Raw genomic sequence first — 16,716 nt, 5'->3', positions numbered from 1 at the left:
GTACTTGTCAGGAATTTCAAATGTCAGCTGCCCTGATTCTGGAAATAGCTCGTTTGAATTATGTTCGTGGATTTTGAAGGATCTTTTACCTGTTACCTTGTATATTTGATACTATGTTCAACCGATTATCGGTAACAATCGGAATTTGCGTTAAAAAATCCACTAGTAGATAACAATGATTTCTGCTCTTGTTAGATATTTTTACTTTCTGCTCATTCTTTTTAACGCTTTGAATTGTTGCTGTGAAACTCATGAAAACATTTTATAGCCAACACTCACAAGTGAAACGTGAGTGGAAGAATTCATCAGAAGTAGACACATAGGTGGTGTATAATTATCAAGGTAAAAAAAAAAATTTGACAAATATTCATTTATCACTCTCGTATTCACTCAAGTGTATTTGATTAATCACACGAATGCCACTCGTACCATTGTTCCAAGACTCAATGATACGATGAAGAAAAATGTGCTCGTTTGGAGTTTCGCGGGGGCCATCACGTTAGATTAGCCTCAGCCGAGCACACATGAAAGCGGAATCAGTCTGGAAGTAGGAATGTTAGTTGTTCACGGATAGTCGTCAACTGTGTAAATGAATAAGAGCAGTATTGCCGGGTGAGCAGATATTAGAACAAACCGGAAGCGCTGGTACACCACCTGAAATTTTATGAAATTCATATATTGCATAGAGTCTTCAACATGATTCGATTGGTTATAGGTGTACGTATATGAGCTATCTCTGTTAATGGCACAGTATGTGAGCCTCAGACGCACAACGTTTCCTCTAGCATTACAGACAAACTTTACTTAGAATTTGAAACTGATACCATCGATTCTTCAGCGATTTCTCTGGAGTAACTTGTTCAAGTGATACAGCTTGTCGGGGTCTTATGCGTCATGTACCACTATTTCAAGTAAGAAGTATTCTCCAAAAATAAATTGGACCTTGTCCTCTTCCGAGTAAGATGCATATTTTATTTGTTCACCTTTTACGAAACAAGGCTGCGTACAAAAACTTTACTCTGAATACCGAAACACCTTACTCAGTCTGCTATAATTGAGCGGATATATGTAAGTTATTACCATAACGTGGTACGTTTCTGTTGTCTATTTTCAACATTAGCACGGTTCATGATGATTCAAGGTAAGCTAATCACTGGATCATCAAATCGAGGGAAGTTTGGATTGAGGAGAACAACGTGCTACTGACAGCGCGTAAAATTAGGGTTAGGTAACTTACGATCAATACGTAAGATTTAGTTATTCGGAAGTACGCGTCCGTCAAAGAAAGCCCTAGTCTGTAAAATCGAGCACTCTAGTTTCGGGCAAGGGCCAACATCGTTTTACCGCACTCTTCGGAAGTAGGGCACTTTACGCACGCTCCATGGGCTTCGAAAATCGAACTTGCGAACCAGGTATTGGAAAAAAAACTTTCATCACGATCATTTAAATTGTAGACCAAATAGAGCTTCTGAAACGAAGTTTTTACTCCCAAATAAAGGCATCCAGATATTTTGAATTTCGAGGATTAATCTCATCCGTTTGTTCAGGTGTTACTGGCTTGTGACAACCGTACATTGCAGTTCGCAAGTAGATTAAAGGTTACAAAACACGTCTATGATTTGGTCAGAGAGGACGTTGGGATCTCAACGAACAACTTTCAAAAAATATATACTGGCGTTTGAGATTTTAATGAAAGCAACTTGAGAATCTTTAGTGCTTCGGTCAACGTTCTCGTCAAGGACTGCAAATATTACTCAATGTTCGAATTATGTTCAGATACTTTGGGCGATATTATACCTATTTTTACACGTACCTTAGTTAGTGTTTATGTGATATCCAAATAATTTTTAGCAGTCAATAAAATGTAACGAAAATAATATGAATTTTCGTCCCAGTTCAAAACTTTTTGCGTTATTATCTTTAATGCTCTTGAGTGTTGCTCTGCATTTATCAAGAATGTTTCTAAGCTGCGGAAACTTTATAGTTACAAGATAAAAGTGCAGTTTGGAAGTACAGGTCACGAATTATTCGAACACGTCTTGCAAAAATATCACGCTATTCGTGAGTTTAGAAAAAATAATATAGCCAGATTATCTGGATCTGCTTTGACATGATTCGTTTCTACACTAAAGTCGCAACGAGTGAAATTTTAATAGTCGACAACAATCATTTACGACTGTGGCGACGGCATTATATGCATAAATAAGTGGCAAAATGAGAATTAGTTGTAGTTGAAAATCAACAGCCTGGAGAAAAACATTGAACGATGTCACAGAAGAAGTCTTGGTTGGATTTCACCAATTGAGTTTGACTCGAACAGATTTTTCACGTAAGTTTCATAACTAGCTGTATCGTTTGAATAAGCATGAGAAATGAATCTTCGACCTGATCATTAATTTTCCGTCGCAAGGCAATAATCAAAGCTGGTAAAAATGCATCTTGTAACGAAATGGATTGTAATTTTAACGAGACTTCTTTAACCCAATGTACAACTTACGCAGAAAAAATTTACCATGTCAATAAATATAATCACTCGACGCAGAGCACATTCAGTAATTTCAAAACGAAGCGATAATAAAAATTCTACAGAATATTGTATAATTATGATTGTACGATGAACCTGATTTGGCCTATTTTTTGGAATTAAGATATCCGGTCTCCAACATGACACTTTAATTCGGCATCCATTTCAGATACTGCCAATATTTTGGCTTGTACGGATAAGATTTGGTCAAAGAGGACTTTCGGTATCGATAAATCTTTTCTTAAAAATATTCACTGTCACTCAAAGCTTCAATGAAGTTAACTCCAAAATGCTCAGTGCTCGAGTCACAGTCCTTGTCATACATTCCAAGTAAAATGAAAAGAATTTTTTGCTCCTGTTGATCGAATAGTATTGCTTTCTGCGCAATGTTTGCAGCGTTCTGAATTATTGCTCTCTAGCTTATGAGAACATTTCATAGCCAAAGAGAAAGAATCAAGTAGAAGCAGATACATAGGTAGTATAATAGTCAAGATATAAAAAAAAAAAAATCAACTGAAGTTTATTTGAATAATCACGTTGATGCAACATGTACCATTCTTACAAGACTTACCGATATGATACCCAAGAAAAATTAGCTGGTTCGAAGTTCTGCCAGGGTACAAATTAATCATAGCCGTACTAATATAAAGAGAGGGTTCTTGGGGAAACGAAGTTACCGGGAAGATGAGATGTAAGGCAAGGGTCGTATATATGATTTGCGGAAAAAGGCTAGGAGGTTAGGGATCGCAAATTATTTCAGGTAAATTCTCGCCTGAGTAATAAACTATCCGGTGGAATCCATGATTTCGTCTCAAAAATCCAATCATGTATCATTATGTAAGTTTAGCCTTAGCTAAGATAAGATGGATCTGCGGGTAGACAATCCGCATTTTCATTAATTGCCTATATTGCAAATAATTTTCAACAAAAATTGAAGAGTTATTACTGCATGGATGGCAGTTATTGTAAATCTAAGCATAACATAATCTTTTACAAGCTTGTCGGACCTGTGAAAATTAAATTGACAGAAATCGACAGACTAGTTCAAAATCATGTGTTTCAGTTGCGCTGTTCGTGGCTGTGTAACAGAAATTCAAACATAAGCTACAGCAATAACAGCCGCATACAAAATGAATCTCATACTAATGGTTCTATTGACGTTTGTTGGTTGGACTTTGACCGCTAAACTTGAAACTCTGTACCAATGGAAGTATGTTGACTACGTCTGGGAGAATGATACGCAAAAGCAGGAGGCGATCGAGAGCGGCGTGTACAACCACACGAAAATTCATATGGTTGATTTCCAGAGAATCTCAGGTATTCAATAGAATAATTGGTTCATCTGATATACTCGATTTCATTGCTGTTATTTTTCTGCCACTTTCTAAGTAAACGGGATGAAGACCGATTTACCTCATTACGTTTCGCCTGAAGCTACTTTACACTTGATAAAATTGTTTACGATTTTGTTTTTCTACACAGGATATTACTACTGGTACTATTCCACACGGGTAGTATTTGGACCGCGTAACATTCGATACAGTGTTGTTTTTCCAGGTCATGATTGCACGTAGGTTCTATTCCTAACGTCCTGCAAAGCAAACTCATCGAAGTTCTTTTGATCTTAGACCACAGTATTTGATTTGCTCGAATACATTGTGAATTTGATGCAAAAATCAAACTCACACCTTTTTTTTGAAGCCGTATACTATGGAACAGACAACGTCAAATTACTGTATATTTTTCATAATTAGAAGCGAAATTCATGTCCTACAAAACATTGGAAATAAATTCTGCGTGAAATCATGCCACAGTAGAATAACGCTGTATCAAATATCACCCGTTTCGAAAAGTACCCGCGGGGACAAAAGTTGTGACAACGAACCGAATAACGTCGTTTCGAATAATGATGTGCCGAATAAAATCGTGTGAAAATTGTTCATATGCAAAGTGGACTCAGGTGAATAGAAATAAAGCGGAAAGATACCTTTTTGTTCGCCAGAGCCAGGCGGAAAAAACTTGTCCGTCCGCTTCCGAATTGGCCTGAGACGCGCCTGCTTCATATGCATGAAATGACGCGTTTTCAAAACGAGTCATACAAAAAGTATTGTGTGCACCACGGGCGGAATGCGATATAACTCTTGTGAAGGCTGCCCTTGCTTCGTTTGTGCGGCTAACTTCACACTCCTCAAAAGCGCCTCTTTTTCAGCCTTGATACACAATATACTATTTCTTATGAAGTGACGCAATAACTGATTGGCTATCTCCTAGGGAATCGAATTCTGGTAACAACCCCAAAACACTTCAATAACCCCGCGAGTTTGTCGACGATCTCGAATCAGACTGGCGACGGGGGTCCATTGCTCGCGCCCTACCCCAGTTGGGATTGGCACACGTCGACGGATTGCAGCGGTATTGTCTCTGCTGCCAGGCTTATTGTGAGTGGAAGCAAATGTCTCTAGTCCAGACTGATGCTTACCGATTATCGTCACGTCATTCTCAGTCTTGATATCCACTTTGCAGATGGACAAGTGCAATAGGCTGTGGACCGTCGACTCTGGGAAAATAGGAGACGTTGCGGTATGCCCTGCCAAGATAATCGCATTCAATCCGGAAACCGACGAGGTCCTGGAGCAGATCATAATTCCTGATGAAGTAGCGCACAGTTCTGTGAACATAAGTAAAGGACGACTTGTGATACAAGCCGTGGAGACCTCCGGAGACTCGTGCAATACTACTTGGGTTAGTAAATTACAAGGCGGTCTTACTCGGAGATCAAATCTGTAAGCGTATGGAGTTAAAACTGGTGAAATTCCATTCCCCTCGCAGGTATATATCGGGGACCCGGTGGGATATGGTCTTGTTATTTGGAACGGTTCGGCCATATGGCGGTTGGAGGACGACGATGTTTACGCTCCAGATCCAGCAGCAGAACTCTTCTCCATAGGTGGCGAGAACATAACTCTCAAATTGGGTGTTTCCACCGTTGTAATATCGCCTCCTGGTTTTATTGAGCAAATTTACCTCTTTGTCAGATCCTTGGCTTCAAAAAAGTCGTATGCCGTTTCACTCGACGACTTGCACAACTCCAATACAGCTGGAAACACGATAACATATTACAGATCTAACTTTACATTCCATAGTCAGCTACTTGCCAGAGTTTTTTCCGCGTATGGAGTTTCAATCGCCTCATTCGCCACGCGCCCGGTCGTTTCCTGCTGGAACTTACAAGATCCCTCGGCATCAATTTACACGGTAAGCACATCTGTTTGGCTAGGTTATCAATTCATTTAAATCTTCACTGTTCAAAATCAAATCATATAAGATCCCATGACCATGAATTTCCGTATTATGCAACGACCACTAGTATTTCGGTGTAATATTATTTCTTGACTCACCTTCATGTAGAGTCCAATAATCGAAGACGATGATGCCATAGAATTTGCCAGTTCCGCCAAGATTTTTAAAGGAACTGAGAACAGCTTTGAGTACGAACAGTTCTGGCTCTTGACCAATCGACTGCACAAATTTCTTCTGGGTACCATGAACTTCGATGAAGTTAATTTCCGGATTCTGGCTGCAACCATGGCTGATCTTGTCAAAGGCACAGTGTGTGAGCCGGAGCGACACACCATCGTCCCTAGCATTGAGGACAAGCGTTATTTTATATTCAAAACTGATACTGTCAATTCTTCAGCGATTTCTCTGTAAGAATATCTTAATTGAGTTCTGCAGTTTACGTTGGTTTTATCTCTCGTGTACCACTATTTTAAGTAACGATTAATCACCACAAATAAATTGGTCTTTGTTCCGTTTCGAGCAAGACGCAAATGTTGTTTGTTTATTTTGTATGAAATGAATCTGCGTAAAAAAAACTCTACTGTGATAATATCGGAACACGTTACACCGTCTGCTAATTCTACGGATGAAAACTAATACCGAGATGTGGTATCTGTTTCACTGGAACAAGTGGGTAGTGCTTCGTGCGTCACGATTCAATATTGTAGATGTATGTCACGACGATCGAGGACATTTTTCGTTAGAGAAAACACTTGAGAAGGTTCAAAAACATGACTGGTTCAAAGGGATGCAAAGATTTATATCCAAGTATATAAAAGCATGTGTAAATTGTCTGCCATACAAATCTGCTGGGAGGAGAAACCCCGGTTAGCTGCACCCAAGAGAAAAGGCTGCTACCTCATTTCATACCTCACACTTAGCCCATTTGTTAAGAATGTGCGAAGGAACACTAGCACAATTCGAGGCGCCGACTAGGATTATTAGCGACAGAGGCACTTGTGTTACGTCACATCGGTTCTCAGCGTTCTGCAAAGAGTACGGCTTCAAACATGTTTTGAAGGCCGTGGCCAAACCGGGAGCAAATGGAGAAGTGGAACGTATGAATTCTACCTCCCTTAACTCGCCTGCGGCATCAAGCTCCAATGTCCAAGCGGGGGCAGGTAGGCAGAATATCTAAAAATGGTACAAAGCGGCATGAATGCATTACGAATTCGAAAACACGGAGAAGTCCTGCGCAACTTTTACATGGATACAAGCCGTGAAGTACGGCAGATGCCGCACTGTTTTCGGAAATCGAAGAAACTCTCGATCGAGTAGATTTGATAGAGCGACGCGAGTGGGCAAAACACGCTATTGACTTGGCGATATGTTCTGCCAAGATAATCGCATTCAATCCGGAAACCGACGAGGTCCTGAAGCAGATCATAATTCCTGATGAAGTAGCGCACAGTTCTGTGACCATAAGTAAAGGTCGACTAAGCCGTGGAGATCTCTGGAGACTCGTGCAGTACTACTTGGGTTAGTAAAACACAAGGCGGTGTTACTTGGAGATCAAATCTGTAAGCGTATGGAGTTAAAACTGGTGAAATTCCATTCCCCTCGCAGGTGTATATCGGGGACCCGATGGGATATGGTCTTGTTATTTGGAACGGTTCGGCCATATGGCGGTTGGAGGATGACGATGTTTACGCTCCAGGTCCAACATCAACACTCTTCTCCATAGGTGGCGAGAACATAACTCTCGAACTCGGTACTTCCAATGTCGTGATATTGCCGCCTGGCTTTCTTGAGCAAGATTACCTCTTGGTCAGACCCTTGGCTTCAAAGAAGTCATATGCCGCTTCACTCGACAACTTGCACAACTCCAATACAGCTGGAAACACGATAACATATTATAGATCTAACTTTACATTCCATAGTCAGTTACTTGCCAGAGCTGCTTCCGACTCCGGAGTCGTAGTGGGCTTATTCGGCACGCCGCCAGTCACGGCCTGCTGGAATTTACAATATCCCTGGGAATCAGAATACGTGGTGAGCACACTTGCATGACCAAGTCATCAATCCATTCTGATCTACATTGTTCAAAATCAAACCACATCAGATCCCATGACCATGAATTTCCGTATCATGCAACGACCATTAGTATATCAGTGTAACAGTATTCCCCCATTTACATTCATGCAGAGTACAATAATCGAAGAAGACGATGCCATACTATTTAGCAGTACCGCCAAGATTTTAAATGGGATTGAGAACAGCTTTGCGTACGAACAGTTCTGGCTAATGACCAATCAACTGCAAAAATTCCTTCTGGGTACCGTGAACTTCGAAGAAGTCAATTTCAGGATTCTGGTTGCAACCGTGGCTGATCTTGTCAATGGCACAATCTGTGAGCCTGAGCCACACACCATTTCCATTAGCATTGAAGACAAACTCTATTTTGAACTCAAAATTGTTACTGTCAGTTCTTCAGCGATTTCTCTGTAAGAACGGCTCAATTGGGTCTTACGGTTGATGTGGGTTTTATCTCTCGTGTATCACTATTTTAAGTAACGATTAATCACTACAAACAAATTGGTCTCCGTTCTCTTCCGAGGAAGATGCAAATGTTCATTGTTTACTCTGCATGCAATGGGGCTGAGTTAAGGTTACAAAATACGTCTCTGAGTTGGTATCTCGACAAACCACTTTCAAAAATCCCTACATGTTGGGACTTGATGAAAGCGACAGTTTTCCACCACGGTGACATCGGTAAAATAAAGCGATGTGTTTCTTACGGGAAACATTGCCCGACAATATGCCTCATATTCCCAAAACGGACAGCTGGTTGATTGTATGTGCCACGCTGAGACGGCTGTGGGAACAGACGAAGCGAAGCGCTCACGCGATCGTTGCTGGAGAAAAATATTTCACCTCTAATCCTGCTGATGATCCAACGCACCCATTTCTTTCTTCGTGTTTTCTCCGAACCGAGCTTATTTCTCACTGTTACGAAGACAAGTTTTCTAAGAGCATGAAGCGAATTGAGCACAGGTGGTTTCCTCAAAAGTCACCGAAAAGGATATGTGTTTTTTGCAGTAGTCAATTCAACGTTGCGCTTCGTTGATGAAGATTGATATCGGTGCAGTGTTGTAAAATCAAACAATCAATAATATTAACCTGATAGAAAAAAAGTGTTTAGGTGAATTTGCGTAAATTCATCGTCTTCTGAATAAAATAAGCTGTCGCAGATTAACATCGAACGAATCTAAACTATAGATTTTTAACAACTCTGAAGCGATTTGAAACGTCATCACATGGTTACCTGAGCTTTCATTTTCAACTTGACGAGTATCTGACATCAGATTTTTGTACGTACTCTTAAAGAGATGTAGATAAAGAGACGAGCTTGCTCGTATAATAACTTGACGAATACTTAATGTACGACCATCCGTCGCCGTGAAATTACGTATCGATTTTCGGCTAATCATTCTCCTCAAGTAGATTCAAAGTACGTTACCAGTAGCCATTTCGCTTGACTGACATTGTGAAATGGTTCAAAAAGAGATGGTTGAATGCATGGACAGACCATCTCGCACGCACCGCGAATATTTACATTACGACCCAGAGCCTTCGTGTCGCAGTTATATATCGCCTCACTTACTCCACGCTCCTCGACGCTGGAAATGGAATTCAATGATAAGAATAAGACATCCCGTACTCAAAACGTTCTCTAGACCATTCTAAAGCCCTGCTGCTGCTGCCGCTTGGCGACGAGAGAAATAATTTCCCTTGCTATTCACTTTTTCCTCAAGGCGCCGACAGGTGTTTGGCCCAACAAACGCAATTTCGCATCTAAACTTGCCGAACATTTTTTAGTCCCGCTACTTCAAGTCGGGAACATTGTCTTCTTACATTAGACCGTTCCACGCTGGTAATATACGCGTGATCGAGGAGAGAAAGTACCGTGCGCCAAAAAATTTCCACGAGGTAAAATCCACCGTCATCCTTGCGATATATCCCCCCCCCCTCCCCTTCCTTACGCGTGTCACGTGCTTTTTATCTTTGCTTTCTTCTTCTCCCTCTTTTTCGTCTTCTGCTTCTTCTCGTAGGGCGTATCGTTTTTTTTTTTTTTTTTGTTTTTTTTTCACTTTATTCAGGCGAGCAAATAGCGCGTGGCCTGGCGCATTTCTCTGTTCACGAAGCCGAAGGCTTTTGAGGGTGGCTGAGCATGAGACTCCGCCTGTACAAACTGGGAGTAAAAACGCTATGTAAGCAAGGCGGCGCGGTGGCCGATTATGGGGGTGGTGTCGCGTTGACAGGAGACGCAAACATAAATTTACCGCAATTCAAGCGTTGCGCATGCGCGACATTTTCACCCTAAAGCGATATTGTGATGAGCCTGTTTGAACTGGAATCGTTCCAAGTTACTCACTTCTTCCGATGATTTCATTACTGCAATAGGTACCGAGAATCTCAGATCCTGAAAATAACAATCATGCGCAGTAAAGTAAGGTGGGATTTGATATGCGATATTCAAGAGCAGCTAAGTCTTGGATCTAGAGTTTTAAAGTGATTATTGGAATTTAGTTTACGTATTAACTCCTTCTGTAAAAGTTGGAGTAGGTAAAAGATACGAGCAATGCGGTATCTATCAGCTGCTGCGTCTCTCAGAATACTCAATACCATTGAAGTCGAGACAATTGCGTATAGTGACTAACCCGTAAAAATTTCATTCGTAATGGAAATAAGAAAAGAAAATGACCAAAGTAATTTGATATTAGTTCAATGCTCGATAATATCGAAACATGGTTCATTTCTCATTACACGAAGTCGACGATGGGGATTCGAAAATTCAATTTTACAGTCTAGAACACAACGCAGCTCATATTAATTTTCAGATTCAATTCCTCTATTTAAGAGTGACTAGAAGTATTTATAATCAATATGTTATCGAGGCGATGCTGAAACGTTTTTCCCGCTCGGGAACTCAATGCTTTGATTTACGGTAGCTGCAAGTTGCCCCACAGCATCTGTTTTACTTTTGGCTCATGTAAGCTGCCGCTTCCGGTATCAAGGTGGTTTACACAATTCATCCGTACCTACATTTCTTTACTTTTCACCCACAATCTTTATTTCTATATAGTGACTTTACTACAGAGACTTCTCCATTTCGCTTTCTTTCGTATACTACTAATTTGTCTACATATCACAATTCATCTCTCACTCAGTACTGTTATCACATTCTCTTTTCTTTACGTTCACTTATTTCCCAAGTTGGTCATCACTCTGGTAATAGCTCATTTATACTTATTTAAATTTATACTTTGGAGCACCCACCCCGGTGTAATGAAAACAGGTTCTTCTTCTTCTTCCTCTTCTGCATTCGTAAACCGACGGTCACAAAACGTTTGTAATTATCGAGTACAGAAAAGAGTGGTATACTCATCTACATCGATGATCAAAGCCGAGTAGCCGGTTTACTTTGCCGACGAAGGTGCAGCATCCGTACAACTATCAGATAACCCAGGCAACGTCGTTACGGTCGACCGATATTTACTCCGCAAACAAACCCAGCGCTGTTGCCTCGCCACTGTGCTTCCATTTGCCCGGCGGCAAAGTCAAGTTCTCGAAAAGACCGCGAATTTTCATTTTTCCTTCGACAGCCGACACGCATTTTCAACGAATGACTGCCAGGTTTAAGACATTTGTGATCCCGCGGCTGCGTCATATCCACGTTAAATTGTTCGACACAAAAATTAAAGCATAAACCGATTGTGGATCCTCGCTGACGAAAAGTTTCTCAATTGCTTACTATTATATATACAACAAATTGTATCACAACAAAGCTGCATTGAACTTTTGAAAGAGTAGTATAATTTACGACTGGTTCTTGTTCGAACGAATTTTTGCCAGCATTGCTCACAAGATTAGGTCCTATTTTGAAAAAGATCGCAACCGAAAATCTTCAACGCTGTGACAAATGAAATTTGAGAAATGTTTTTCTTGGTTAGATTCTGCCTCTTCAGTCCTCGTCGAAGGGCTGAGATATAAATTTCGTCCAGGAGAGACACTCGTACACGTGTTTCGAACTTTCCCATCAAGTCATGGAAGAAACGTGACCCTTCAACGGCCCCTGATCCTGGTTTGTTTCGACTCCAATGGTTTTCAGCATCATTTGATGACAGCAATCCGCGTTATCCTTCGGACAATATCATCCCCCCGTAAATCAACGACTTGTGCGTATCACCGACATCCGGTGATTCGTCGATTTTCCCCCCTCTTCTTTTGTCCCTTTTTCTCAAATTATCGACGCTTTATCGAGCTCGCTGGCAATCAATGCCGATGCCTGTTAACCCGCCTCGATGAACACTGACGGGTAGTTTCTTCTCCTCGCGGAATTCCCTTCGCGGCGTATCCCGAACACGTGTTTGATTTCCGATATTTCAACCTCACCTTGAGATACCTGAGTATAACTGGAAGAGAGTCCCGCTCGATTTACTCAGTTCCCGCTGGGACGCGAGTTGAGCGCACAATTAATCCGAAACGTGAACGTTATTTTTCCGACTTGATACGCGTGCAGACATATTTCATGGGAACGTGGGCGATTATGCTGCGTGAAAATTTCGTTGTTCATCGAAATTCGAGGCGTGTCGCAAATTTTTCAAACGCAGAATTTGGTATTCAAATTCTCGAAACTTTTTCTAACGACAGTCACTTATCGGGGTTGGCAGGGCTGCGTGTACGCCTCATTGAACACTGCGTAGTGAAAACATCAATTTCTATATTTTCGTTTTCTATATATTCGTTTTTGTGAAAAATCTTATGTAAAACTGTTCCTAGCGGTTGTAATGATTTGAAATATTACCATTTTGAAATTTCTTCGAATTTCTTTGAACTTCTGCGATAACTTAAGATTAGCTTGAATTTCAATTTCGAATTCAACATTGAGACTTGAGATTTGAAACGCTATTACCTTGTTGATAAATAAAAATGAAATGTAATCCGTATTGACTGCAAAACATATGACCAGCGCATGAGCTGTTAGATGACTAATGATGGACAGAGGATTTGGATGTGTTTGAAATTTCAAATTGTTTGATTTCCAGGCGAGTACAAACAGTCAGATTCGATTTTCGGCGAAGAGGGTTAACGAGTTTCCTAAATCACGAGACTCCCCCAATAATTATACAGCCGGTGTTCTCGAAGTTTGGATTGAGCACGAGCAGTTCTGCCTCTAGGTAATTATAAGGGTGGGTATCTACTATTTGGTATTCGGCATCCAACAGCAGTAGAAAAGTACATTTGTACACCCCCCAAGTGTATATATATATATATATATATATATATATATATATATATATATATATATATATATATATATATATATGAGGTATTCCACGCCAACTCGGCAAGTGATTTTCCCCCATCATTTATAATTTTCTTCATAATTTTTTATGTAATTGTCCTGACTCTGAATAGCACTCCTGAATTATTTCAGATTTTTAATGGTGAACCGTTGTTTGTTTGTGAATTTATAAAGCTAAAAGAAACTCCATTTTTTGAAAATTTCGAAAAATTGTCAATAATTTGTCGATCAACGACTATAATTTCATGCCCGATCCGGAAGTTTGGGAAACTGTTTTTTTTTTTCTTTTATATACATATATTAAACTTAGCAATTCTAAAAAAATCAAACGTCATACACGCAGTATGGATCCCAGAATCTTTTCGAAGCGGGTAAATTGTATTATTGAAGAAAACGGATCGTAATAACTTATAATGAGAGATGCGATGAATTAAATTCCATCGTATAATGGGCGACTTGTCCACTTATTTTTATAGAATATTACGTGTTGTATAATTTTCTGATTCAGCATAATCTTTCGCGTGTATAATTTCATTCACGATCAGCTGTGTAATCAAACAGTGTAATGTTTTGCGTAGCCAGTATGGGTTTGCCATTCCTAAAACGATTATGTAGAAAAATCTTTGCTACTTCGTAGTATATTCGAAAATTTGACAGCCACATTCGTTAAATTGCGAGGTTGAGAGGTCCACTTATACGCCTCTTGAGCAGTTGTTTGGCTATCAGCCGGAAGTTGTTAGCTAACTAACATGGGCAAATAATATTTTGAGAGTGCCACGTAGGCCGTCACAAAGACCTTTACCGTGCACGGTGGTATGAAAACGCCATTCCGCGTCGATTCCACGATACTTTTTACGGTAATATTTAAATTTTACTTGTACTCGAAATTGGTAAAATAAATATGCAAAAAAAGTTTACTCAAAACAAAAACAGTTTCCGTGAAAAATCTAAAACAATTCAAGAGTGCGATTCAGAGTCAGAATAATGGTATAAAAAATTGTGAAGGAAACAAAAATGGTGGCGGAAAATCATTTGTCGAATTGACGTGGAATACCTTATACGTTTCAATTAGTTTCAGAAGTTGGGTGCAAGGTGTGACTGCAGGAATAATTTGAGCTGATGGATGTCGAGTGTGATGAAAGTGCTTCGGGCAGCTTTTTTACTCAAAACAAGTTGTTTGTTTTCGCTTTGGAATGATAGTAATAAATCTTCTCAGCTCCCGCGGTGACTCAGAGGTTATTTCACAAAACTATCAAGGAACCACACACGGCACACGTCGCTGCACAACAGCGACTCTAATTCGCGACACGCCTTTGACGACAAATTATCACCACACCCTAAAAAATGTTCGTTTCAGAGACACGTCAAGACACGAGCAGCCCATGCATTAAACGACTTGCGACGAGATAGAGTTCGGGCCACTATCGCAGTGAGACCAGCTTAATGGAAATAAAGGAGTCTAATGTATGACGACGGGACCGCCGAGATCGCGAACTATGCACCGGTGGCGAACAAGTATTAAGACAGATGCACCACAAGGGCGTAGTTTCCATTACAACCGTATATAATCAGCAAAGTTCATTTGTCACGAGTCGAACAGGTTGCTTTGTAGTTAGTTAGGTAAATAGTTGCACATAATCGTAGGCAGGTGTGCTAACGCCACATGTGGGTAATGTTATTCATGTGTCACGTGTAAATGAATCAATCTCTCTCTGGAGAAACGCCTGGAAACTCGGAGGGTACGGCAATTACGTTTTAATTAGTGACTCCGTGTTGCCGGGAACCGGAGAAAATTTTGTCAATATCCGATCGAGCCATAGGTCATAGACACCGGAAACCGTAATTAATGTTTCGTAAATTTTATCTTGACGGAGAGCTCCTTTAATTGGCGTACAAACAATGAAAATAATCACAACCTGTTGTGTAATAAAGGCCAGAAAACATCAACGATGATATTAGGAAAGAATCCAGTTAGCCGGTTGATGTGTTCAAAGGCTTTGAGGAAAATTTTTTACGCGAATTAAAAACGTGACTTATTATTCTTCTTCCTTCGTTGATTCGTTCAATCAAAAAGTAAAAGGCAAAGAGTCGAGAGCACCCGACCATAATTGTCTGCAATTTCACGACCGAAGAATTAACCCCATTCTGAGGACGTCGTGACCAAGGTATACATTCATTAAAGGCACCGAACAATAATTAAAAACACAGACTGCTCGTCTTTAAGCCGAGAGTACATCTTTAGAGAGCACAAGTACCACAAGAAAGTAATCTGAACTGGAAATAAAACGTATTTTCTATTCCTTCAGCGTTATTTCCACCTCTGTAGGCTCCCGTGTTGTATGCAAGGTGTGTCTTTATGGGAATCTCTACTCAGCAGTATAGAGATTGAATGTTACACATGTAATCTAAATTCTATCGATTAAAAATTGAACCAACGATAAGTTCAATTCATTTTACCCCCTTCGACGCGGTCCAATTACACGCGATAATTTCCACGTCTAAATCAATGTCATACAACGATAAAAAATTTCCAGTTTCGTAGGTAAAAATTCGTTTTCCTCTCTTTGGAATTGAATCGGGTTATTTACAGAAGCAACAGCGGTCAACTTCTGGATTTGGTGTGAAGCGTAGTTTGATTTTTCATATTTTTTAGGACTCAATAAATTCGATCTCAAGTCACGTGTACCTCGGTCAGGTTTCGGGCGTGAAAAATGTAGTACCGATGAGTGTACGAAGCTAGTGAGGGTGTCATTGGCGCACGTGATGTGAGTTGAAATGTCCCGCACGTGAAAAGCGGCGTCCGCGAGTTTCAGTCGGTGGGGACAAAGAAAAAAAAAAAATAAAATAAACGCGGAGCATTATTTTGAAGATCTCGAATCTGAGGGAGAATATTGTGGCTGCCAGGTTGCGGAGGACGAGGATGGCCAGCTCCTCCGCATCCTTTCGAGGGCTGCCGATATGAATAAACGACGAGGGCTACTCCGACAAATGGCTTCTAGTTTCACCCCATAAATATACAGACCTGTCGTCGTCGAATGGTGGTAAGCTTGCAGAAGGTCCGCGGAGCAAATCTTGTGCAAGACTTGACCCTCCGCCCCGACGTCGACTGAGATCGAAATTTTTTTCCTCGCTCGTAAAGTCCTCGAACGAATGAATGAGAAAAAAGCGGAGCAATCGAATCTGGCAAACGAAGTGAAAGCAAACTTGTACTCTGTACGAAATTACTCCACGGTCTTGTAACCTATATTTGCCGTACAATAATTGTGTCAATCTAACGTTGCGGATGACGCAGAGCCGCGGTCTCCGGGGAACGAAGGCCGCAGGAATTCGATACAATTTTCCCAGACTTGAAGTTTTCGGTACCTATTAAAGGGCAAGAAAATTCTTCACAAATGAATTTCATTTCGTACAACAGAGACCAGTTTCAAAGTTCAAAAATACTTCCAGCCAATAATTTGACCGAAAATATCGTCGATCGTCCGCGCATTTTCAGACGGATTTTTCTCAATTTTTTGCCGTCACATTGCTGGGCTGCTGTTTGCTC

The 16,716-nt window shown here is 40.6% G+C and overlaps 1 protein-coding gene across 3 annotated transcripts; it reads left to right on the top strand.

The window, feature by feature from the left end:
• Positions 1-248: 248 nt before the first annotated feature.
• Positions 249-8,631, top strand: LOC124176372 (major royal jelly protein 1-like). 3 transcript variants are annotated; one of them, XM_046557588.1, is made up of 6 exons: positions 249-342; positions 3,588-3,841; positions 4,796-4,962; positions 5,048-5,266; positions 7,430-7,855; positions 8,009-8,631. In XM_046557588.1, the coding sequence occupies exons 2-6, from the start codon at positions 3,655-3,657 to the stop codon at positions 8,309-8,311; spliced, it is 1,302 nt and encodes a 433-aa protein (XP_046413544.1). In that variant the 5' UTR covers positions 249-342; positions 3,588-3,654; the 3' UTR covers positions 8,312-8,631. The 3 variants fall into 3 exon arrangements, with proteins under 3 accessions (XP_046413544.1, XP_046413542.1, XP_046413541.1); XM_046557586.1 differs by lacking the exon at positions 249-342 and adding an exon at positions 2,232-2,329; XM_046557585.1 differs by lacking the exons at positions 249-342; positions 7,430-7,855; positions 8,009-8,631 and adding exons at positions 2,235-2,329; positions 5,354-5,779; positions 5,933-6,359.
• The last annotated feature ends 8,085 nt before the right edge of the window (positions 8,632-16,716 follow it).

The sequence above is a fragment of the Neodiprion fabricii genome, chromosome 2, assembly GCF_021155785.1.
Source record: "Neodiprion fabricii isolate iyNeoFabr1 chromosome 2, iyNeoFabr1.1, whole genome shotgun sequence".
In the NCBI taxonomy this organism is placed as follows: Eukaryota; Metazoa; Arthropoda; class Insecta; order Hymenoptera; family Diprionidae; genus Neodiprion; species Neodiprion fabricii.
Note: the sequence above shows the minus strand (reverse complement) of the source record. Positions and strands in the feature narration are given on the sequence as shown.

Coding starts and splice junctions, on each gene's coding strand:
- LOC124176372 (XM_046557588.1), top strand. CDS start 3,655: ATGAATCTCATACTAATGGTTCTATTGACGTTTGTTGGTTGGACTTTG. Junction 3,842..4,795: donor TGATTTCCAGAGAATCTCAG/GTATTCAATAGA, acceptor GCTATCTCCTAG/GGAATCGAATTCTGGTAACA. Junction 5,267..7,429: donor ACTCGTGCAATACTACTTGG/GTTAGTAAATTA, acceptor TTCCCCTCGCAG/GTGTATATCGGGGACCCGAT.